The following is a 22,213-nucleotide window of genomic DNA, read 5'->3' as shown; positions in this document are numbered from 1 at the left end:
ACAAAGCATTTCTCTTTTCCCTCCGGAGCCTTTTGCAACTGGAATGGAACCAGCGAGACCGTGCTACTTTTCAAAAGCCGCAGCCTGAATTCTCACATCTACTTAGAGCCCCGCACCGCCAACCTTAACCTTTTAGGCACCGTTGAAACGCTGACACGGGCTGTACCAAGCCCTCGGCTTTCATCTAACTGCGGGCAGCGAGGCTTTGTACCCAGGGTCTCCCGCCAGGCTGGGCTGGGAGAGCGCATCCACCCGTACCCACAGAGGCAGCCACTCGGCAGCGGGAACACCAGGACTCCCAACGCTGAGTTCAGACGCGGGGAGAAAGCAGCCACCTGGCTCCTAGCACGGAGCAGCACTCGGGCTCCGGGGATCGGAGCCAAGAGACGATTCACAGCAGCTAGGAGAGCTTACAGCAAGGATGACGCAGAAGCCAGCGATCACTGGTTCTTAAAATCATACACAGGCTGCCTGCAAAGAACAGTATCGACAGAGGCCTCCCGCACGGCTGGGAAGCTCGGGGCCGCAGCCCAGCAATCGGTGATTGCGGTTATCAATCCCCTTCGCTTCAGTCACCCCCGCGACCATGGGATGGTCCTGCCCGGGGGAGCGACCAGCTGCCGGAGCCTGGCGCTGCGTCACAGCCGGGACGGGGGCTCGGCGCTGCTCTGCCTGCCGGGGCCGGTGCCTGCAGCATGGAGAGAGTGAGTGCCGCCTGCCAGCCGGGCTGCCGTGCCCAGCAGGACTGGGATTTCGCCCGGGCTGCCTGGGGGGTTTGGGGTGGTGCTAGAGATAGGCGGAGCGGCGAGGATTAGCGGGGAGGAAATGCAAGGATGATGTATGGCTTTGGGAGGAATGGTTAGGGCTGACCAGCCGTATTTCTTCTCCTCTTTAGCGTGTTATCTAAGTGGGGAAGCTGAGGAATGTTTATATTCTCTGAAGGTTTGGGTCCGTTTGTAACTCTACAGTTTCCAGACTCTTTATACTTTTTTTTTGCCTTAATCTGTGTATTTTTCTTCTGGAAAAATGCCTTTTGGGTGCAGGAGTAGGCTAACTCTTCATGCAACAGGAGAGGAAAGCGGGCTGGCAGTGTACTCTAACGCGCCCCTGCCCCCGCAGCTTTCCTTTCCTCGAAAGACCCCCCGGGCGCAGCGGCGGCATTCCAGAGCCAGGAGGCAGACTCAGCGCCGCGGGGATCAGCAGCGCGGTGACTCGAGGAACCCTGGCTCGGCAGGCTGTGTGCGGGCAGAGCAGGGAGCGGGCAGGGGAGCAAGGACGGCGTCAGGGGGCTGAGGGGCAGCGCCTGAGCAAACTAATTTGCAGTTTGCCTCCCTACCTGGCCCGGCACACGGTTAAGTAGCTCAGTTCTGGGCTTGTGTGGCCAGCTCTTGGTAACAGAGGGGGCTGCCGGGGCGGCTTCTGTGAGAAGCTGCCAGAGCCTCCCCCGTGTCGGGCAGAGCCAAGGCCAGCGGGCTCCAGGACAGACAGGGCGCTGGCCAAGGCCGAGCCCATCAGGGACGGCAGGAGTGGCTCTGTGATAACACCCTGCAGCCTGTGGTGAAGGCTGTGGCCAGGCAGCTGTCCCTGTGCGGCCCGTGGATGTCAACAGGCAGGCAGAGAGCCACTTGCAGCCCGGGGAGCACTCTGTGCTGGAGCAGGGGGATGCCCGAGGAAGGCTGTGACCCCGTGGAAAGGGACCCACGTTGGAGCAGCTGCTCAAGAGCTGTAGCTCACACGGAGGACTCTCCCTGCAGGGGAGGACTGTGGGAGGGACCCGCAGCAGTGGCAGAAACACCCTGTCCCTTCCCTGCCTCCCTGTGCCACTGACGGGGAAGAGGTAGAGCCCCGGAAGGAGTGGGGGGAAGGCATTTTTAAGGCCTATCTTACTTCTCATTATCCTGCTCTGATTTTAATTGACAATAAATTAAATTAATTTCCCCAAGCTGACTTTGTTTTGTCTGCGACAGTAATCAGTGAGTGACCTCTCCCTGTCTTTGTTCCAACTCATGAGCTTTTGGTCGCATTTTCTCTCCCCATCCAGTTGTGACGCTGGCATCCAGCCAGGGCCAACCCACCACACCTCCTTGTCACCTTAAGCTGCTTAGGGGGGTGGGAGACCCCCGTGGCTGCTGGCCTGACTGAGCCCTTCCTCTGGCACCAAGCTCACGGTTGGGTGTGCCAGAGCTGCTGTGTGCCCTGGCCCAAGCGGGAGGGGAAGCCTTGCCTTGGGATAGACTAACTCCTGTGGTTTGGCCCTGCAGGGACTGGTTGTTACTCAGCTGGATGTTGAGCCCGGTGAGTGCATCAAGGTCAAAGGGAAGATCCAGTCTGATGCCAAAGGGTGAGTGAGGCGGTGAATGGATTGATGGGGAAGCCAGAGCTCCTGCCGTGTCCAGCCTGTCAGCGCTGGCAGCTGGAGCTGCTGCACCGGCAGCCCTGTGCACTGGCTGTGTTTGCCCAGGTTTGCTGTGAACGTGGGCAAGGACAGCAACACCCTCATGCTGCATTTCAACCCTCGCTTTGACTGCCACGGGGACGTCAACACCATCGTGTGCAATTCCAAGGAGGATGGCGTGTGGGGGGAGGAGGACAGGAAGGCCGACTTCCCCTTCCAGCACGGTGACAAGATTGAGGTGAGGCCCCGGGGCTGTGCACTGAGCGCTGAGGGGCCAAGGGCACAGCTTTTTAATGCTGCCAGGAGCAAGCATGGAAAGGGGAACGAGCCCCAGGGGAAGAGCCAAGGAGGCGTCTGGAGCTGTGCTGCCCAAGTCAACGCCCAGCTGCTCAGTGCCCCGCTCTGGGCTCAGCTGTGCCCACACTCACACTGGGTCTGTCTCACCCCACAGCTGCAGAAGCTTCCTCCCTTTGCCTCTGCTGGCAGGGAGGAGGCTGAGCCGCTGAGTATGGCCTTGGCAGCAGCAGCCACCTCGCCTGTCCTGCACCCAGACTGGAGGGAGTGTCACCGTGATATTTTTATGAAAATCCTTTGCTAGGATTTTCCCCCTGTTCTAGCTGAGAAGCCTCAGAAAGGAAATGTAAACAGTAACTGTCTGATGGCTGTGGAATGTGCTCTGGAGGTTGTTTACCAACAGGTGCATCTTGGATTGGTCCATGTGAGGTGTTTCTGCTTAATGACCAATCAAAGATCCAGCTGTGTCCGACTCCCTGAGAGTCACGAGCTTTTGTTATTCATTCCTTTCTATTCCTTTCCAGCCTTCTGACGAACCCTTTCTCTCTATTCTTTTAGTATAGCATTTTTAATACAATATCTATCATAATATAATAAATCAGCCTTCTGAAAAATGGAGTCAAGATTCTCATCTCTCCCCTCGTCCTGGGACCCCTCGAACACAGTGACAGAGGTAGTGGGAGCGAGTGAAGCCTGGGAGCTGTGGTGTGTCAGCTTCATTCCTTCCCTCCCTCTCACAGATATGCATCTCCTTCGATGAAGCTGAGGCCACGGTGAAGCTGCCCGAGGCAGAGTTCAAGTTCCCAAATCGGCTGGGCATGGAGAAAATTGAATACCTGGCTGTGGAGGGTGACTTCAAAGTCAAAGCCATTAAGTTCAGCTAACAGCTATAGCTTGGTTTGTTTTGTTTTCTGCCCCCTGTGTAGTGAAATAAACCAAAACATGCAATGGCTGCTTGCTCTGCTGTTTCCTGCTCTAATCTGCTTGCTCCCGTGCGTGCTGCGGGGGGGTGGGCAGGGGAGGGATGTGTATCCAGCCATTCTCCTCCTTACACCGCAGCCTGGCAGCTGGTTCTGAGCTAGACACGGGCCTGCAGAGCCCGACTGACTGAGCCAAGCTGCCTTAGCAGTAGCTGCTCCGTTCGCCCTGCTGGCTCCACTGCGTGCTCCCTGCCTGGTTCCTCAGGTGCAGGACTAGTCGCAGCCAGGAACGAGTGAGTGTTGGCCGTCCACCGTGCCATCCCTGACCACGAAATGCTGCTCCCTGCTGCGGGTGGGGGACTGACGGGGAACTCGGGGCATGGCTTGTGCTCTTGCCAAGAGCTTGGCTTTCCCACAGCGTGCTCAGCAGTTGCGTGCGTTGCAGGCTGGCACTGGTGTACCTGAGGAGCGGTGAAGAGTAAGCGAGCTGGGAACAAGATGTGGAATGAAAGGCGGAGCCTGGCAGAAAGCTTAGGAGTGATTTGAGAGAATCCAGGCTGTCCCCGGTGCTCATGACCTGAGGCGTGGCCACGGCCAGAGACAGAGGATCAGGCACAGTCAGGGGCTGAGCAACACACCAGGTACGGGTGACAAACCCTGGGGCAGCCTGTGGGTCAGTGTCTGGAACATTGCCCTGCCACAGCGCTGTATCCAACAGAGTTACCAGGGGCGTTTGATCCCAAGCGCGCCGAACACAACGAACTGCAGTTAGGCAGACAAAGAAGGAAAAAAGCTTGGTCAAGAGTCTCTTCTGCTCACAACCTCTGTGCTTGCGCAGTGCCTTGGAGCGCGTCTGCTGCCGCTCCTTCCCCACGGGCTGCTGGTCATGCTGACCCCAGCCAGGGCAGGAGCTGGGACTGCTGCGGCACTGCAGGACCACGCAAAGGAAGGAAGCCCGGCGTGCTGTGTGGAACTGGGAGCCTGGGCAGGTTGGCGGTGTGGCCGTGCCGCCCAGCGTGGCTCAGTCAGCAACAGCCTGTGCAGGTGAGGCCCCCCTAGCCAAAGGCTGCTCGGGTGCTGGAATGTGATCCCTGCTGGCTAATGTAGGCACAGCTGCTCCTCCGACAGCTGAGCCCGCTGGGTAGGGCCACAGCCCTCTGTGGAGTATTTCAGCCATCCCAGGCGCCTTGTGGGGAGGAGACAGGCTGCCTTCATGCCAGCAGCACTGTCCCCGCTGCACTGCAGCAGCTGCTGGGAGCCGGGCCCCCCCAGGGGAGAGGGCACAGATAATGGAGGGATTCATTCCTGCCCTGCATCTACTGCATCATCTACGGCACAGGAAGCTAAGTGTTTAGAGGCTTGGGTGTGTTTACTAGGGAAGGCTGAAGACAAGTCTTGCTGATGCTTTGCCTTGTCAGGTAAGGCTTGGGATTTCTGTGTTTTGCAGGATCTTTGGGGTGGAGAGTTGGGGCACAGAGAGCACTTTCTGTCCTGTTTGTCCCTCTGCCACATAACCTGGCTGAAGGTAAGTTCAATCAGGTGCGTGACACTGAAAAGGTACAACAGCCCTGATGTAGCAGGGGCACAGGAGAGCTCAGAGCTCAGGGAGTGTCTCTGTTCCAGGCTGCCCTGGTCATGTGAGGTCTGTGTGTCTCAGAACTGACAGGAATAAAGCTAATCCCATTTTTTGCCCTTAAGCTGGCAGTCCCGATTGCCAGGTAGGTTAGCCACAAGTGTTCCTGACTGTGGCGCTCAGGGCACAAACAGCGCCTTCCTGGACTTCCCACAAGAATTCATTAGCTTTATCCTGCTTTTGAGCACTGCCAGCTAGCACTCAGGAGACCATAAAACAGGAGAAAGGGCAGGAAGGAAGCATCCCTTTGCCAGCATTTCCTGCTGCTTTGAGTCTTTGCTCCCACGTCCAGGAGCTATAAATAATCCCGCTCCTTTAAGGGACACCAGTAAATGCAGAGTGGTTCCTGGAGTGGTGACCAGGCTTCGTCTCCTGCTAGAGCCATTGGGAAAGCCAGAACTCCGTGGCCTGCTGCAGAGGAGAGGGTCACAGTGAACGGGAAAGTGACGCTTGTCCCTGCCAAGTGTGCTCTCCTGAACCGCACAGGGAGCTCATGTCAAGATTTCTGGGAGAAGCCTGAGCCCTGCTTGCTGTGGGGAGGAGCAGAAAGCACCACAGCATGTCCCAAGGGTGTAGGTTTTCTTTCTTTTGTTAATTTAAACCCTGCACAGTGGGCACTCGCCATTTTCCTTACAGCGTCACGGCCAGGGAAAATGGGAAACCCCCTACAAAACCCCCTACAAAACAGCTGTGAGGCTGTGTCTTATAACATGGACACTCAGCTGGGTGTGAGAAGAATTTTCTTCAGTGGAACAGGCTGCCCAGGGAGGTGGTGGAGTCACCATGCCTGCAGGTACTTAGGAAAGGTGGAGATGTGGCACTTGAGGGCACAGCGGTGGATTTGGTGGTGTTAGGTTCACAGCTGCACTTGACTGTAAGGGTCTTTTCTAACCTAAATGATTTTATCAACACAGATTAAGTGGGCGGCCCTTTCACCTCACACCTTGGAAGATGAGAACAAATAACCAATTCTAAAAGAAGATGAGTTTGGAAGCAATAGATTGGACAGCAATTAAAATCTAATGCACAGCTTAGAAGAGCAGTGAGGGCTAAGACAGACCAGCAGCTTCTTTGTCTTCTCAGAAAATAACCTCTCTCTGAGCAGCTCACATTAACTTCACTCGACAGAAATAGGCCATCCAAGTGACTGTGGCTGCACGAGCCTGCGTGTGGCACTGACTGTCACAGCCTCAAAAGACTGTGACAGTCTTTTGGGACACTGTGTGCCCAGGAGCTGGGCGCTAGGGAAGCTGAGCGGCAGCCCTCAGTGAGGCAGGAGAAGCCAGCAGGGTCGCTTCCCATGGAATTTACAAAGAAAACGTCACCTGACAATTTCTTCCAAACAATACACACATGAAATGAACCGACAACCCGTGTACAAAATGAGGAGGCAAACACCAGCCAGCTCTTGTTCCTCCCTCAGCCCCGGTTCCACCATGTACAAACCAAAGGGCATTTCAGCACTCAGTGCAGAAAGTCAGCCCCAAACCTTGTGCTGCGTTACCTCACAAGCGCTCTGGGGCACACACAGGAGACCCCAACCACACCGTTCCCCTTTCCCAGAGCGCCTGGCATGGTGCTGGGGTGGCACATCCTTGGGGTCAGATGGGTACAGAGCCTGTACCTGTCCTGGCTATGGGCAGGAGCTGAGACCCCCATGGTGTGGGCACCCTCCCACCCCCACAGGCCAGCACGCTCCCTCCCTTCAGAAGCCAAACACCCGATGCTCCCGCTTTCCAGCAAGCTTTTTTTTTCCCCTTAAACTTGCAATGCAGCTGCATGCTGTCAATCTGCCCCGTGAAGAGTGAAAAAAACCCCATAAAAAATAGAGCTTGACTCACCCTTTCTCAGCAGGCTTCGGGCTGGGATGTACGTCCTCGGGCAGCACCTCAGGCTGGCCTCCTGTGCGCTGGGCCCAGCCCGGCTGCCCCTCGTTAGCCCTGATTGCCACACAGGCCTTGGCGATAAAAACAGGCAGGAGGGCCGGGCAGTGGGCCCTGCTCTCATTTTTGGAGGTTTTTGGAGGTGAGGTTGCTCAGGCCTGGCTGTTTGGAACCCCTCACCGACGGGGCGCCCTCCCCTCAGCAGCCCCTAAGATGGCGGCGGGGGTCCCTGAGGTAAAAGGGTTCCCGCCAAAAAATGTGGCGGGAAGAGCCACGAGCGGCTTCTGCTCGGGGCCCCCTTTCTCTCCCAAAACTTCCCGTCACGGCTGCTCCTATTCCAGTTTCATCCTTTCGAAGCTGCTGGTTTGCGTGTGTGTGTGTAGATATATTTTTTAAAATTATTATTATTATTATTTGGTCTGTTTAATCACAGTTTTATTTTACCTCAGTAAAAGCACAAGCACCTCATGAGCGGTTTCCCCCATACTCCATCGCGCTTTTACCAGCTCTAACCCACCCCAGCTGAATTATGCCCTTGTTTTTTATTTCTTTTGCATTTCAGTTCTCCAAGTTCATTTAATGGCAAAATGAAGAATTTAACAAGTATGGCTGGATTATCTCATTTGAAGTCCCCCTGCTTCCCCCCTAGCAGAAGGCAATGGCCTCAGGCTGCAAACCACAGAGCAAAAAGCTGCCTGGCTCACACGTACCCTGTTTCCTATATGGTGCAGGGGAAAATAAGCCCTTTACCCTGATCTTAAAGCAGGCAGAGCCACACTGACCCCCCTCTCAAGCTTCTCTGAGGGCGCTGAGCCTGGCTGGCTCCATCTCCCCGACATCTTGAAACGGGCAAGAAGAAAGCAGATTTCTGCAATGGGTTTTGGCACTGATGCACACCAAGCCGCACAAAGGCTGGCCACAGACACACATCCAGTTGCACAACACAAGGGCTGATTGTTCAGCCTCACAGGGATAGAAAATCCCCCTCGCACAGCAGAGCTGCGGGACGCTTGGTTGGTGCGCAAAGGCACGAGCAGCACTCCTGTGGGAACACAGTCAAGCTGTAACGCTGCGCCACGGTCAGGACACCTCCCCTCTGAGGGGTGTAAAGGGATAAACAGCTCTTATGGAAACACTGCCTAGCAGGGTGAATGAATCTGGCATGGAGAAGCCTGGCATGGGGTCTCTAGGTGCGCCTCAGTTTGCTCACACTGATTTAAAGCAGGGGCTCTTGGATGAAAAGCTCTCTGTTCCCTGTTCTGCAAAGGACAGGATTTATGGGGAGTGAGTAGGGAGTGCTATCCAGTCTGCTTTATTTGCTTCTCTTAATTACCAGCCTCAACATTCACGACAGCAGCTGAGCTGTAAAGATGATGGATAAACTGACACACAAACTGTTATCATGCTGTGGATTTGACCAATTTTATAGCTAGCCTTCACAAAAGATCTTATGTGCAAACTTACAACCAACAGACCCCGGTTTGTAAACACTCTTTACTAGATTTAGTCTTGAGGGAAGCATCTGATGGGAATTCCTTGTGACCGTCGGTCGCCCGAGGGCTCTGATGAAAAAAGGCCAGTTTTAAGTTGGATGAGTAGATTTTCCTGGCACTTCTATCACATGCATGCTGCTAAAAGCACGTGAGGCCTCACTGAGAGCTGGCCTGCTTTGAGTGGAGATAATAATTTCAGGGATGCTGACCCAGGAAAAAGGCTGTTCCTAACTAATGTGCAAGTGGAACATAATGGTATTGGTTCTGCACAAGGAGGTTTTTCTTGGAACTGGCACCATGTGTCAGAAGTGTAACTGCTTTGTCCTTACCAGGGTTTTCCTCAAGTCACCGAAGGGAGATCCGTGCTTTCCCAGCTGAAGGTGGCTGTCACACGATCCTTGAGCAGTCCATGACTTACCTGCAGACAGCTCTGGAGAAGGTGCTTGACCCAGGTACCGCAAACTGACTTGGGAAGGAGTCCCAGCCATTGTTACCTACAGACACAGCCCCCCCAGGCTGGCAAGCAGGCCAGGCTGTCATCCCTGGGGCAGGGTGGGATGTGGGGCATTCCACAGCAATATCCAAACCAGACGTTTCTGTTAGGAAGTTCGCTTCTAGCAAAAATTGCCAGGCTGCTGAAAAGCCCTTCCCTGAGGTGCATTTTGGGGAAGGGCTAGCACAGCAGATGGGGCTCACTGCCTCTGCTCTACTGGCTTTCTCCACTGCAATACAGGTTCAGTAATAAAAATCTCATGTAGCCAGACCCAAAATGCAGACTTGTGTCAGTAAGTTGACAAGGATTGGACAGTAGGTATAAAATTCTATCCCTGGTATTCCTGTCCCGTGAAATCAGTCTAGAAAATTCTGGCTTTCCATTATCCTCTAGTTTCCTAGCCACAACAGAAAGCAAGGTGGGATCAAGAGCAATGAACGCACTCCCCTTTTTGCCAGAGGTAAAAGAAGTAAATCTTTTTGGCTGACAAGTAAATCTTCAGGTTTGCCTGATGTTTAATTACCTTTCAATATGTATCAAAGTGTACTTCTACCAAACTCCGTAAACTTTGCAGTTAGAAGGGTGATTTTTGAACAAAACTGTGCAAAGAGAGTTCTCCGGCACTTAGCACAAAAATTGTGGCTTTAACTCATTCCTCACCTGAAAATATAAGCTGTTATAAAAATACCAGTGACTATCACTTGCCTCATCAGCTGATGTTTCTCTGTACTGTGGGAACACACACAGGACTTGCCTTGCCCACCCCAAACTTGCTGGAGGTGCTCCCCTTGAAGCCATGTGGGTTCCTGGAGCAAACAGGCAGATCCTGTTTGGATGGAGCCTCTTCCTGACCTGGGGATAAAGTGCAGGACTTGTATTTTTCAGGAAAGAACTCACTAAATGGAAAATACACAAACACCTCCCAGATCTACCATCTCTTTGCGAGCTGTTTTGGTAAGTGTAAGATGGAAGGGTGGCTGCAAAAAAAAAAAAAAGAAAAAAGAAAAAAGAAAAAAAACTGGATTAAAAGTGTTTTTAAATCTAATGAATTAAATGAATTTTTTTTAGGGCAAATGAAATGTGTTGATTGGATTGAAACAGCTCCCCCCGCTGTTTCCCTGAAACTCTACTCAAAGCAGGGCCTATAAATCATGTCAGTAGAGATCCCTGTCACACCTCAGGGAAATCTTTCACGCTGCAACACAAACACAGACCACAGCTAGGAGGATTCAAAATAAAGACAGAACTTCCCCCACATTCCTGCAGTGAATTCCTTGCTTCATGCTAGCTTGGACTCCTGACATGTAGCTTGCCATAAAAGAAGTTTGAACTCCAGACTCAGAGGATCACAGGATCCAGAAGAGGAAAAATTTGTTATTTTCGTGGCCAAAATCTCCTTTGTAAGGCCACTTAATGGTATCTTTAGCATGTGTTGAAACAGGGTGAAGCTGCTTCTGGTAGCCCTTTATTATATTAAAAAACAACCACAACAACAGCAACAAAACCACGATGAGATGTTTCAAGCTACGGCATGACTATCTTTGGGGTTCCCTCTTTTTGTTAAGGTCTTGACAAAATACAAAATTAAATGTCTTTTCTACATACAGAACAAAGTAGAGTCAAGCAACTGATTAGAGTATGTACAAAAACTTACACATTCTGTCTTGTTCTTTAAAAAATATAAATATCAATAATGTTCAGTAAAATGAGTTGGTTTTATTTTTAAGGCTTCATTCTTAGATCCTTCATTATTTAATGAGGTGTCAGGTAGGCAGAAAAGGGAGGGAAGAGAGGAGGTCATGTTTTTTATTAAAGGTCATGTGTTTAATTCCTGTGAGATTCTTCCTCATCTCGGGCAGGAGGAGATTTCCCTCCACATTGATTTAAGTTTCCAGGAAGCAGAGGTGGAAGGAGAGGAAAATAAAACCTTTATTATTGCTATTTTTTTTTTCCTTCATTAAAATCTTGGTTTAGACCTGTCTCTGTCCATGGCCTTTGAAGAGGACCATCTGCCAAGTACGGGACTAAAGGAACTCGGGCAGGGCTGCATGCCAGCTCCACGTGGGCCAGGTTAGAGTGAGGAAGAGGCTGCTGGAGGTGTTTTACCACCGAGCCCGGAGGAGGTAGCAAGTGCTGCAGCCAGGGCAGCTGCTGCTGCTGCATCCCTGGGCGCGAAGTCCGTGGGGAGGCTTTCCATCAGGCACTTGAGCTGCTCCTGGCCCAGTTTGATTTTGTCGTCGAGCTCCCGCTGCTCTATGAGGAGCGCGGACTTCATCTTGACAAAGTGCTGGTAGTCCTGGAGCTGCTCCTCGGAGAGGTAGTTGCCCAGGATGTCCAAGACCACCCGTTCCCGACGGTCGAGGTTTTCCTTCAGCTCCCGGGCGTCTTCGTGCTGGCCAGCCAGCAGCTTCCGCTTCTCGTTCAGGGAACTCTGCGCACCAGAGAGAGCCTTCAGTACCCGCAGCACCACGCTCCCCGAGCCCTTTCCTTCCTCCCGGCACCACCTCTGGAGATGCCTGCTAAGCTCCCAGAGGTGCGGTCAAAAGCCTGGCACAAGAGGATGAGCTCCTCATCATGGAGTGACTGTGAACCCCACTGAACCGGACTCTGAACGCCCTTGCCAGGGGGAGGCAGAAAGTGCTGCAAAAAAGTCAGGAAACCTCCCCTGTAAGCAACAACTACCAGGAAAATCTGGTTTCAAAACCACCCCAAAAATGTTAAAATGTGGCTGTGCCCGACACAGCTTCTCTGCGTCCAGACAAAGGCTGCAGGATCCCAGGCATTTACACAAAGGGGGATTCAGGCTCCCAGGGACAATGCCTAAGCCGCTCAGCTGGTCCATGAGCGCCGAGAGCCCTGTGCTGCCCTCCCGGCAGCCCCCGGAGGTCGCTGTAATGCCGCGGTGGTGGCGCTGCCGCCCCAGGCCCCAGCAGGCCAGGGCTGTGCCCATACGTACCCGCTCCTCGCTGTTGGCGCTGTCCCCCAGGCTGCTCAGGACGTTCTCCACGCGGGCCAGGCGTCCCGAGAGGGAGAGCAGCAGGTTCACCACCTTATCCAGATCACCAATGAACATCTTGTACTTGTCAAACTCGTTGGGTTTGCACAGCGTGCTGATCAACAGCTCCACCTCCTCCCCAAGAGCATTATTCATCTTAATGTCCTCGAGCAGGCCCTCCTTGGCTTCCTTCAGGATTTCCAGTTTGTGGGTCAAGCTCCCGATGAGCTCAGCCTGTTGGAGGGGAAGCATTGCCACATTGGTTGTTACCAGCATCACCCTGCTCATGTGGGTGATGACAACAAGAGGATATGTCTGCAGGTCCTGAGGAGCAGGGTCAGGTCAGCAACAGCTGACAAAGAAGGGAGGAAACGGAGAGGATACTGAAATTCCCCACCTCGGAGATAACCCAGGCAGCCCATCAGGCTGCATGAGGATGTATTTGTTCCACGAACATTTATAAAGGAGAGCTCTGATTTGGTGTGCTGTATTCTGATACCCAGCTGGCTACAGGTGAATGTTCTGTAAAACCTCTGAGTGAAAAGAGCCGCAGCCACGTCTCTGATGCGCTCCTCACGCCCAGCCTGAAAGGCCTTGAACTGCACCAGACAAGTGCCTCGCACACAGAGGCGTCGAGGAAGCGTTCCCACCAAAGGTGCCCTGGATTTACTCAGTGTCTGGACACAGAGAACACACCCGTTTTGCAGAAACACTGACACCTATTCCCTGCCAAAGAAAAGGAGGCCCCCGGGGGTTTGGTTACCCCAGGAACAGCAGCGCTGCACGTGTGCTGGAGATCCTAATTTCTGTTAGGATTTAGTGGAAAGACACACGCAGAAGCAAGTCTCTGGCCTAGGGCTTGCAATTCCTGCTTCTGTTTACCTGGAATTGAGAGCACAGAAAGCAAGAGCAGCTCTCCATACAACGGGTGGGAATTCTCAGTGTCTCCAGTTCATGCACTGCTGAGACACAAACACCTGTGTGCTCATCTACTCTGCACACAAACACCGCAGGATGGAACAAGTCAGTCATGAGGCAGCCTGAAAATATTCTCTCCAAGTCCTCTTTCCATCACAGCTGAGTGTCATTCCAGGCAGGAGGCAGTCCTGCTCCAGAGGAGGAAGGATTTTCAAAGGCTGGTCAGGCTGGGGTCGCTGAGCTGGCCCTGGTGCCCAGGGTGGGCTGGCAGTGGGGTTCCCACTGCTTTGGCAGCAGGGAGCACATGGCTCCCTATGGCCGGGCACCACTAGATGGAACACTTGGGCCTGCACTGCTCTGTGGCTGCACTACAGTCTGCTCTCCGCAGTCACACGCATGCAAAAGGCTGAGCAAAAGCCCGCTAAAACTCCCTGAAAACAAACATCCGCTCCCTGGAATGACTTCCTGTGGCTAGCAGGGTAGCTCAGGGGAGAGGGAGCAAAGGTGGTACTAAAGCCCACTTCCTAGGGGTCAAGCAGAACTCCTTTATGGGCATTCTTCCCTCAGAAGTACCCAGAGGGACAAAACCCAGCCCTCGCCCTTCCCTGGGGCTATGGTTCTAAAGCCCCCTTCCAAAGAAAGATCCTCAGCAGCTGATTGCTGGACCAAATCCCGAGGAGCAACAGGAAGGATCCATGTTCAGGGTTACAGTTAGGTGGGGAAATCTCTATGGCAGCACTCCATGGGGTGGTCTCCAAGTCTGGCATTAAGCTCAGCAAGTTTTCAGGTGGATGGAGCTGGCTGGGAATGGGCAGCAGCTCCTCCCTGCTCCAGGAGATTTGCCCTCCAACTGCAGCAGGAGGCTATGGGGCTCCTGAGAGTGAGGTCCCTTTGGAACCCCTTCTCAGGCAAGGCTGTGCAAGTGTTCCTGCACACAGACCACGAGCAAAGGGGCCAGACTGTGCTGCCTGGGCCTCATCACTGCCACCTCCTGCTGGCTTTCCGTGCAAGTGTAACCTTTGAGGCTGGCACTTGCCCTCCATGGCAGGCTCACGGCGCAGCACCCTTGTCTCGTTCTGCACCTCTCACCTTGGTACGAGCAGGCAGATTTGGAAGGGAGTCCTAGGAACGCTATGGACGTGGCAGGGGCTGCCACTGCCTTTGGAGCTGGGTGCTCTACAACCAGTGCCTTGGGCCACGTGATGAAAGCAGCAGGCAAAGGCCCTGGGCAAATGCTTTTGATTAGTGACCCACCTGTGTATTTGCGACCCAGAATCCGTGCAGGGCCACAGAAAGAGGAGGTGGTGAACAGCAAATGCAATCTGGGCTGTGCTACTCTGTCCATGGCAGTGTGGGATGGTTTAGACTTAGAGGCAGGCATGGCTGCTTTTGACAGGAAGGTAGGAAGTGTGTAGGAGAGGCACAGACAGGCCACAAACACCTGCCTGTGGCCCCTTGGGATGTGGGAGCTAAGCAGCATGCCTGTAATTACCAGGTAACTAATGTGAGACAACCACAGGGGCAAATTAGAAGGCCCTGCAAAAGCCCTGGAAGCAGAGCATGGGAGCCTCCAGCAAGAGCAGCAGGGGCCATTCCACAGTGAAATGCAGGCTCAGTGAGAGAGCAAAATGTGTCTTCCCCTCCTGCCTGCTCTCTGCCCTTCCCAGCCATCACATGGAGGCTGTGCTGACTGAGCCACTGAGGTGCCCCTGGCTTTCAGTGGGGCAGAGAAACAATAAAGGGTGAGGGGAAAAGAGTAACCCGTGTTTCTTTGGATGCAGTGAGGGCAGACAGTGGGTGAAATGGGTAAACTGACTTTACTGAAGAGGAAAGTCTTGGGGGAAAAAAATCTCCTTCGTTCAGTGCAGTCACTTGCTGGACTCTGTTTTTGTTCCCAACTCATGCTGGCCTCACACAACTTGCTTCACCTCTCCCTTTTCTTCCCTTGCTGCTGAACAGGGACAGCTCCTGACAGTCTGTACACCCAGCATTTGCTATGATCAGGCCCGCCTCAGGGTGGTGCAAGACAGGTACTCAATTTGCAGTGAGTAATTCAGATTAACTCTCTTACACAATTTGGGTCACTCTAACGAAGCTTCACGGGTGGCCTGATCGCTCCCACGCAATTTTGGGTGCTGCCAAAAGCTGACATCAAATAAAAACACACTCCATGGCTTGTTATTATTTCAGGAATGTCAGCAGCAAACAGTGCTGTGGGCTCAATTTACCTTTTTCTCATTGATGTCCAGCAGCTCTTCTTCCTCACCTGCTTCTTCTGGCAAATCCTTGATTTTATTCAGCAGCTCTGCTTTGGGTGCTGAAACGCTGTAGTAAGCAGGACAGGTGACCAGGGTGACAGGAGCTTCCTTTTCCTCTCTCCTACACCAGAGTGAAGAAAAAGGAAGAGTTCAGGCTGAGCCTGACTTTTCCCGGTGTTTAGACCCATGGTTTTCCAGGACACCCTCTCTGGTACCTTCCAAGGTGACTACCCACCAGGACAAGGCAGATTGCTGCCATCAGGGGGTGCGTGCCAGCTGCTGTCCCACCAGCACAGCCATGGGTTTAAAGGTGACTGGACATAGGTCTGCACAGGATTTACCTTGCAGACAGCATAGCTCAGCTGGAGGTGGCCAGACTGACCTTACCTGGCTTCATGCAGTACACCTGACTTCTGGACAGTTCTTCCAGCTGCTGGAAGTCTCTGTCTTAAAAAACCCACACTGAGGGACTTGGGCTGATCTTGTAATGAGGAGTTCCCCTCAACCCTCCTTCCAAATTTGGCCTCTTGTTATCCCTGTGCCTGCCGTTATTTTCATCCTGATTTTACTTCGCTATCTCTGTTCCTTTGCTTTGGACTGAACTGCTTCAGGTTACTAAGGTTCAGATAACAAAATCCAGCTCTATCTCCAGGGATGTCTCATTTCCTGCTCTGTTCCCAAGCTCAGCATCGTTCTCTACACAGCCCAGAGAGGTGAGCTCAGAGCCCAAGCACAGAGCCCAGCTCATGAGAAAGGCTACTTGGAAATGCCCTGCCAGGCCTCCCACCTCTGAACTGCAAAACTCACTCTCACCTACAGACAAGCAGAAAAATTTGGCACAGGCTGTCCTTAGAAGCAAGGGAGCAGGGAGTTGTGCCCGGCAGTGCTTACGTGTCACCCGCCACCGCCGTCCTGCTGGCGTGCGTCTGCGACATCTTCCTCTTGATGTTGTTCTCCTTCAGCACGCTGCTTCCGCCGGGGAAAATCCCTTCCATCAAGTCCATGGTTGTCTTCATTTTGGAATCTGGATCCAGGATATCAGCCAGAGACTTGTCTTTATGGACAATTTCTTTTGCCAGAGCCTCTGACTTAATATCCTCTGGGGTCTTGTTCTTTGCCTTCACTGGGGGTGCTGTGCTGGTTACCCCGGAGTCCAGGCTGGCATTTTCCAACGCTGGCTCTCTGGAGTTACCTTCAGGCTGAGTTATGGGCTGTCTGTCAGTGCTCTGAGGCCCTTCAGGAGAAGCAGGGGACTGGTGCTGCTGATCCACAGCAGATGGAGAGCCAGTCCTCTCTAATGGGGTTGGCCAGTTATTTTCACCGGTGCTGGTGCCCAACCCTGTTATCTCCCTCTCGGCCAGGGCTTTGGGAAAGCTTTTGAAGCTGCTATGGACAGAAACATTCTGTGAGATGAAGAGAAACCTACCACCCAGGACCACTGTGAATACACGGTAAAGGCCTACAAGGAGCGAGTTTTCCTTCTCTCTCACTTGCTTTTGTGTCTCGCTTCTCATTCCAATAGGGAGAGTCCACAGTGTGAAGCCACTGGCACCAGAATTGTTTTGTCCTTTCAACCTGGGTACTGCTGGATCGTCCTTCCAACACAGAAGGAACTAGTTAACATGAAGTCACTTTGTTTTTCACTGGCAGGCTGGGGACACTGCGCCTCCCCACCCGGGAGTGCCATCCTGAGCAGCCTCTACCCCGTTTGTCCTTGCTATGTTGGAAGGCCAATCACTACTAAAGCCCTGGCCAGATTCTTCCCAGATGGATATCAGAGCAGCTCCCTGGGAGTTAGGGAAGCTGTGCTGAGTTAAACCTCCTGGGCACCTCGCCCAAAGTCCCATCCTTCAGGAGAATTGCCCTATACAGCCTGACCGTGACATATTTGCATTGTCATTTCTTGGCAGACGCTCACAGCTTCACAACAGCATTATTTTGTGCCAGGTCCAAAACATATTCTGGGAAATACGGTTTGGAGAAACCCATAATGGATTTTCATAGCTGTCTCTCAAATCCCAGTAACTGGAAGGAGCCAGCAGCCATTCCAGCTCTGTGCTGGAGAGAGTCAGAAGCAACTGCACTGAAGTCTGCAGGGAGAACCAGCCCAGCAGTATTCCCCGTAGTCCCCTGTCCTGGGGATTTTGGGGAGCACCTGTCAGTGCACCTGCTGGTGGACCAGCAGCGAGTCTGCCACTCCCTGTCCCCTGAACACGTGCAAGCTCCCAGCCCAGCTGGCAGCTGGGGGTCCCACGGCCCGAGGGATGAGCCCATGTGTCCCAGCCCCACATATCTTACTGTATATGGCCCTGCACCGCCCGAGCCCTTACCTCACGCCGGCCTCCTCGGGGAGCCGGGGGGATTTGTCTCCAGCTGCCCCGTTCCCCTCAGCAGGAGGGGGAGGAGGTGGGAATTCCTCCGTGCCGTTGGCAGAAGTGCAAGAGCCGAGCTCGGGAAGAGGACGGGATGGCGGCGGCAGGGAGAAGGGCGCGACGAACACCTCGTCGTCCTCCTCGTCCTGCAGCGACGGCGGGGGCGTGAGCTGCAGCCCCGACTCCGAGATGCGCAGCTGGGTCACGGCCTGGGGAGAAGGAGTCTCTGGGTCGGAGGAAGTGCTGCTCTGCGTGGGCAGGGACTGCCACCTCTGGGAGGGCTTGGGCCCGGCCGCCGGAGGAGACGCCGTGGCCCTGGCGTAGCCGTTGTCTTTGGCCGAAAGAGCCCACGCTTTGGGCGGGAGGGACCTGTGCAGCAGCCCCGCTTTCCTCCTCCACATCATCTCTTCCGTGGGAGTCTCGGGGGATCTGTTCTGGGTAGCATCCGGAGGCTGTGCCTGAGGGCTCCCGCTGCCCTCAGGGGGAACAGCCTCTCGTTTGGCATGGTGCTGTCTCGGAGCCTGGCTGGCACCTGCGCTCTGAAAGTCTGAGGGAGCCTGGGTGGCTGTATTAGAGGAAGAGTGGCCAGTCCCAGAAGGAGTGAGGTTAAGGAACAAGGGTTTAAAGCCTTGCTTTTGCTCAGGATAGTGACTCCTTGCCTCTGGTGGGGCTGGGACAAATGCAGAAGTCCTGCTATCCGGCCTGGAAAGTTCTGAGAGCTTGTGATTCTCGACCAGCGTGGCAGGCCCGGCGACAGCCTCTGTGCTGCGGAGGGGATGGGGATAGTAACTCGTGAAGGCCATTTTCTCTGAGTGGCTTCTTTCTTGCTTGCTGAAAGACCTGAATACCAAGAGACAGACCACGGTAAGATGAATAACTCGTCAACGAGCAGGAAAATTTACTGTGCACCTCCTCAATGGCAAGTTATCAACTCTACCAGAGGCCAGCATCACTGCCTGCTGGTCTAGGTGAGGTACAGCTGAGCTTTGAAACTGGAAGTGAAATCCTGAGCCAGATCCACTCCCTCTCACCATCTCCCATCATTTTCAGTGTGTGCTACATCACACATGGAGCATGCACCACAGCAGCAACTCAATGGAAAAAATATTAGGAGAACCTAATGGCTGGCTTCCTTTCCTGCTCTGCTTTCAATTTTGTTTGTTACAGATGGGGTGAGTAGCAAGTGTTGTAAGATAGACTATTTGACATTATCAACCATCAAACTCTATTCTCAATTGCCTGTAATTTTAACAATCTCAGCTCTATGAGCCAAATATTCCCATAATGTTATCTGCTCCTTTTGGAAAGGTGCCATTAAAATGATTCAACTGCCTCCAAGAAGGAAGCAAGGCCAAAAAAATGCATTATTTTGACTATGAAGAGAATTGAAAAAAGCTCTTGCAGCCTTGGAATCCTGTTAGAAGAAAGAGCTCCCTCAGACAGGCAGGTGTGACAAACACCAAAGCCAGCACATTCCAACGGCAAGCGGATGTTAAGGCTGCAAAGCCAGCAGATTGAATTATTCCTTCCAGGTCTTTCAGGGTTTTCACATGTGAGCCTGAGAGACAGCGTCTGGCCTTTGGAGTGAGGATTCTGCTTGGAACCTAGAGCCAAACCTATTTGCCTGTCTGGCTGTTTAGCTGGAAAACAAACTGAGCAGTAATAATGGCACCGGCAGAGGCAAGAGAAGGTGGCATGGAACCACCACGAGGCCATATCATAAACCAGTAAAACACAACGAAGCTCTACTGCCAGTGCATTTTCTGTTCTTGAGATGCATTGTCAAATAATCCTGCCAATCTGTGATGCTGGAGACTTGGGCCCCAAATTTGTTCTCACATGTACTGGTACTAATTAAGAATAACTCTGTCAAAGACATGGGTCGTTCTGGCTTTATTCTGGTGTGACTGAGAATAGAATTTGGCAGCCTGTGCCTGGGGGTGGGGAAACTTCCCAGACGGGCTGCTCTTGGTATTGTCTGTGGTTCCTGGACAGTAGCAGTGTGTATTCTGTTCAGATGCTCAGTGTTTGTTGGGAATGCCAGATGGTGATTCTCTAATTCAGAGATCTCTCCCACTGTGGAAGCAACTGTGGATTCTAAAACTGGTGGAGCAGTTCCCAGTGTCGGGTGACACCTGGGGAGCAGAGGAATCAACTGATTGCTGACCAAGGTTTTGCTCACTTAACCATCTGACTGTTTTCCTCCTCCAGCAGGAGAGGTAGGAGGCATGGTCCCATCTCCTCTGCAGCACATGGGGCAGCTGTGTCCCAAGGAAACCTAGAAATGTAATTCCTGCTGCCTGCCTTGTCTCCCTGAAGGGCCCATGCATGGAAAATGCTTCTCCTATCCTTTTGTTTTATCTTCTGGGAAGTCCAACTCCGAGCAAGAAGGGAAAGCAACCTCCCATCTCCCAGGAGAAACGTGCTTGTGGAGCACACGGGATGCCTATGCTGCACAAACATCATAAAACTGTTGATAACAAATAATCTTTGTGCAGTGAAGCGTGAAAATGAGAAACCTGCATTTCGTGCCCCAGTAAACTTGTTTGCAGTCTGGGTGTTCAATCCCATTCCTTGGAAAATAGGTTGGGGAAAGAAAGAAAAAATAAAAGGAAGGCACAAGCAGTGATTGAGCAGCAGGATGAAATGCCATCTCTAGGAGAGAAGGGGAGGCAGGAGGAACTGAAACAGTTGCATTGTTCTCTTAGGAAAAAACATGGAAAAAGTTATTCCAAATCAAAGTAAACAAGTATTTTAAATAATCCTACAAGGATATGCCTCAAGGCAGATTGAGTCCCTTTAAAACAACATTTATGTGTTCTTAGGGGCAAAAATGGCCAGAAGTAAGATCAGCCAGAGCAGGAGCCTTCCTCTGCTTCCAGCTGTCACTCCCTGACCCAGAGCTGCATGAAGAAACCTTTGGACACAGCAGTGTTAACTCCCACTGTGACCACAGAGAGGGCTGGCATTTACTGCAAGTTTGTGAGGAACAGAGCTCCTTTGTGAACAATGCTTTTAGTCCCTCTTGATGGCTTTTACTGTAATGGGAGTTAGCTGTTTGGGCACTCGGGGCTTAGGGCAAACATCTATTTATTATTTAAATGTAAATACAGCACGACCAACTTCAGTTCTCATTAACTTCGAAACAATCAGGGGCTAAGTGGAGACTTACATAAGCCCTAAGACATGGAGTTCTGTGCTTAGGCTTTTCTATTTTTAAAAAACATTTCTCTCTCCCCTGCTGCTGAGCAAAACATCCTGCCTGGATGAAGGGAAGCGGCCCAAAGGCCAGCTCCCAGTTGAGCATGATTAAGGAAATATCCTGGGTTTAGTCCCTCACTTTTGGGGAGGCAGCCTCCTGGGTGGATAAAACCAGCCAGAGTGGGACATGGAGGTACTTTTTCCTTTAATCCTTCAGTTAATGCTATCATGCAATGTGAGTTTCAACAGCAGACCAAACACACTCTGAAGTTACAGCATGCTCATGATGACACGAAGAGGACTGGATAGTAAATGAATGTCTGTGGTGAAAGAAAAAGCTTGTAACAACTCCTCCTAAGTCTGCTGGGCACAGCACACCCGGAACAGCGTTTGTGCAGGTCTTAGCTCTAGACAGCCCATGACAACTGTGGCTGGCAGGGGGATGGCCAGAGCTCGGCCTGCAGGGACACAGGGGACACGGACACACACCCACCTGGCTCCCGCGCTGACCACGTAGAAGGGATCCCTCACCATGGGGCCGAACTCACTGCTCTCCCTTCTCAGCAGCTCCTGGGGTACCAAGACAGCATCAGCAGCGAGCAGAAAGCAAAACAAAATACCAAAACATGGATGAGAACGCCTTCCAAAGCCTGAGAGCAAGTCATTCCCCATGGCTATCCACTCCTGCCCATCTCCAAACAAATTCCTGCAGTGACAGCGCAACGTGATTTGTACGCAGCCCGAAAGGAACATTAAGCACTGTACACAAGGCCCTGAAAAACGAACAGTGAGTGAGGCAGAGAGGTCTGCTGCTAAACTGGAAATACACATTTCCCACAAAAATATCTCAAAAGGCCAAAAGAAATCTAATAAATAATAAAAAACCCTCACTCTGTTGGTTTGGCTTTGTCCCCCACGTTTATAGCTGTGAGTTTGCACTGGAGGTGGATCAGAAACAAACCTAATGAAGAAAGCACTTCAGCACAGACTTCCCTTTCAAACAGATCCTATGGATTGGTCTATATACTGGAATATATACACTGGAAGTCAAGTTAGCATTTAAGAACAGGATTTTCACAAGTGCCTTGCTGCCTATAGGACTAACCCTCGTTGCACAGGTGGTTCCAGCTAAATCCCTCTGGGAAACAGCCCTAAGGGCTCTCCCCTCTTCAGTGCCTGAATTAAGACCCTGTGAGCAGGTCTGCAATGCTCTTCACCCTGTTCCTCAACTTGGCTTCCAACAGGCAGAACCTCTGGTTTGGCTGCTGAGTGTATGAACAATTAAAAATGAACCAGGGGGGGAAAATGAAGATCTCAACAACTGCCCTCGAAAAGAGTTGGGCAAGGCAAAATGAATT

The 22,213-nt window shown here is 52.5% G+C and overlaps 2 protein-coding genes and 1 long non-coding RNA gene across 12 annotated transcripts in view; 2 read left to right on the top strand and 1 right to left on the bottom strand.

Annotated features, from left to right (window-relative positions):
* Positions 1-519: 519 nt before the first annotated feature.
* LOC119700227 (16 kDa beta-galactoside-binding lectin) lies at positions 520-3,641 on the top strand. The gene is made up of 4 exons (XM_038134914.1): positions 520-704; positions 2,262-2,341; positions 2,462-2,633; positions 3,430-3,641. Exons 1-4 carry the CDS (start codon positions 696-698, stop codon positions 3,571-3,573), a joined length of 405 nt encoding a protein of 134 aa, XP_037990842.1. The 5' UTR covers positions 520-695; the 3' UTR covers positions 3,574-3,641.
* Positions 3,642-3,660: 19 nt separating this feature from the next.
* On the top strand, positions 3,661-11,208 carry LOC119700228. 2 transcript variants are annotated; one of them, XR_005256714.1, is made up of 5 exons: positions 3,667-4,250; positions 4,328-4,653; positions 5,057-5,134; positions 8,951-9,070; positions 11,086-11,208. It is a non-coding gene; the product is annotated as an uncharacterized LOC119700228 (long non-coding RNA). The 2 variants fall into 2 exon arrangements; XR_005256715.1 differs by having other exon boundaries at positions 3,661-4,653; positions 6,157-9,070.
* Positions 10,567-22,213, bottom strand: part of SHROOM3 (shroom family member 3) — a 111,580-nt gene continuing 99,933 nt past the window's right edge. For 8 of the 9 annotated variants that reach the window (XM_038134905.1, XM_038134910.1, XM_038134913.1 and 5 more), the window contains 6 exons: positions 21,349-21,425; positions 17,613-18,494; positions 16,174-16,668; positions 15,253-15,403; positions 12,068-12,340; positions 10,567-11,542 (listed from right to left, as the gene is read on the bottom strand). In XM_038134905.1, the coding sequence (XP_037990833.1) occupies positions 11,183-11,542; positions 12,068-12,340; positions 15,253-15,403; positions 16,174-16,668; positions 17,613-18,494; positions 21,349-21,425 (2,238 nt within the window). In that variant the 3' untranslated portion in view covers positions 10,567-11,182. The remainder of the gene's footprint in view (positions 11,543-12,067; positions 12,341-15,252; positions 15,404-16,173; positions 16,669-17,612; positions 18,495-21,348; positions 21,426-22,213) is intronic. The other variant, XM_038134906.1, reaches the window with a different exon arrangement.

Source organism: Motacilla alba, chromosome 4, assembly GCF_015832195.1.
Source record: "Motacilla alba alba isolate MOTALB_02 chromosome 4, Motacilla_alba_V1.0_pri, whole genome shotgun sequence".
Lineage (NCBI taxonomy): Eukaryota > Metazoa > Chordata > Aves > Passeriformes > Motacillidae > Motacilla > Motacilla alba.
Note: the sequence above shows the minus strand (reverse complement) of the source record. Positions and strands in the feature narration are given on the sequence as shown.

Bases quoted from the DNA above. Each gene is read 5' to 3' on its own strand.
- LOC119700227 (XM_038134914.1), top strand. The intron at 2,342-2,461 runs GTGAGTGAGGCG...GTGTTTGCCCAG, and splicing joins ATCCAGTCTGATGCCAAAGG to GTTTGCTGTGAACGTGGGCA. The intron at 2,634-3,429 runs GTGAGGCCCCGG...TCCCTCTCACAG, and splicing joins AGCACGGTGACAAGATTGAG to ATATGCATCTCCTTCGATGA.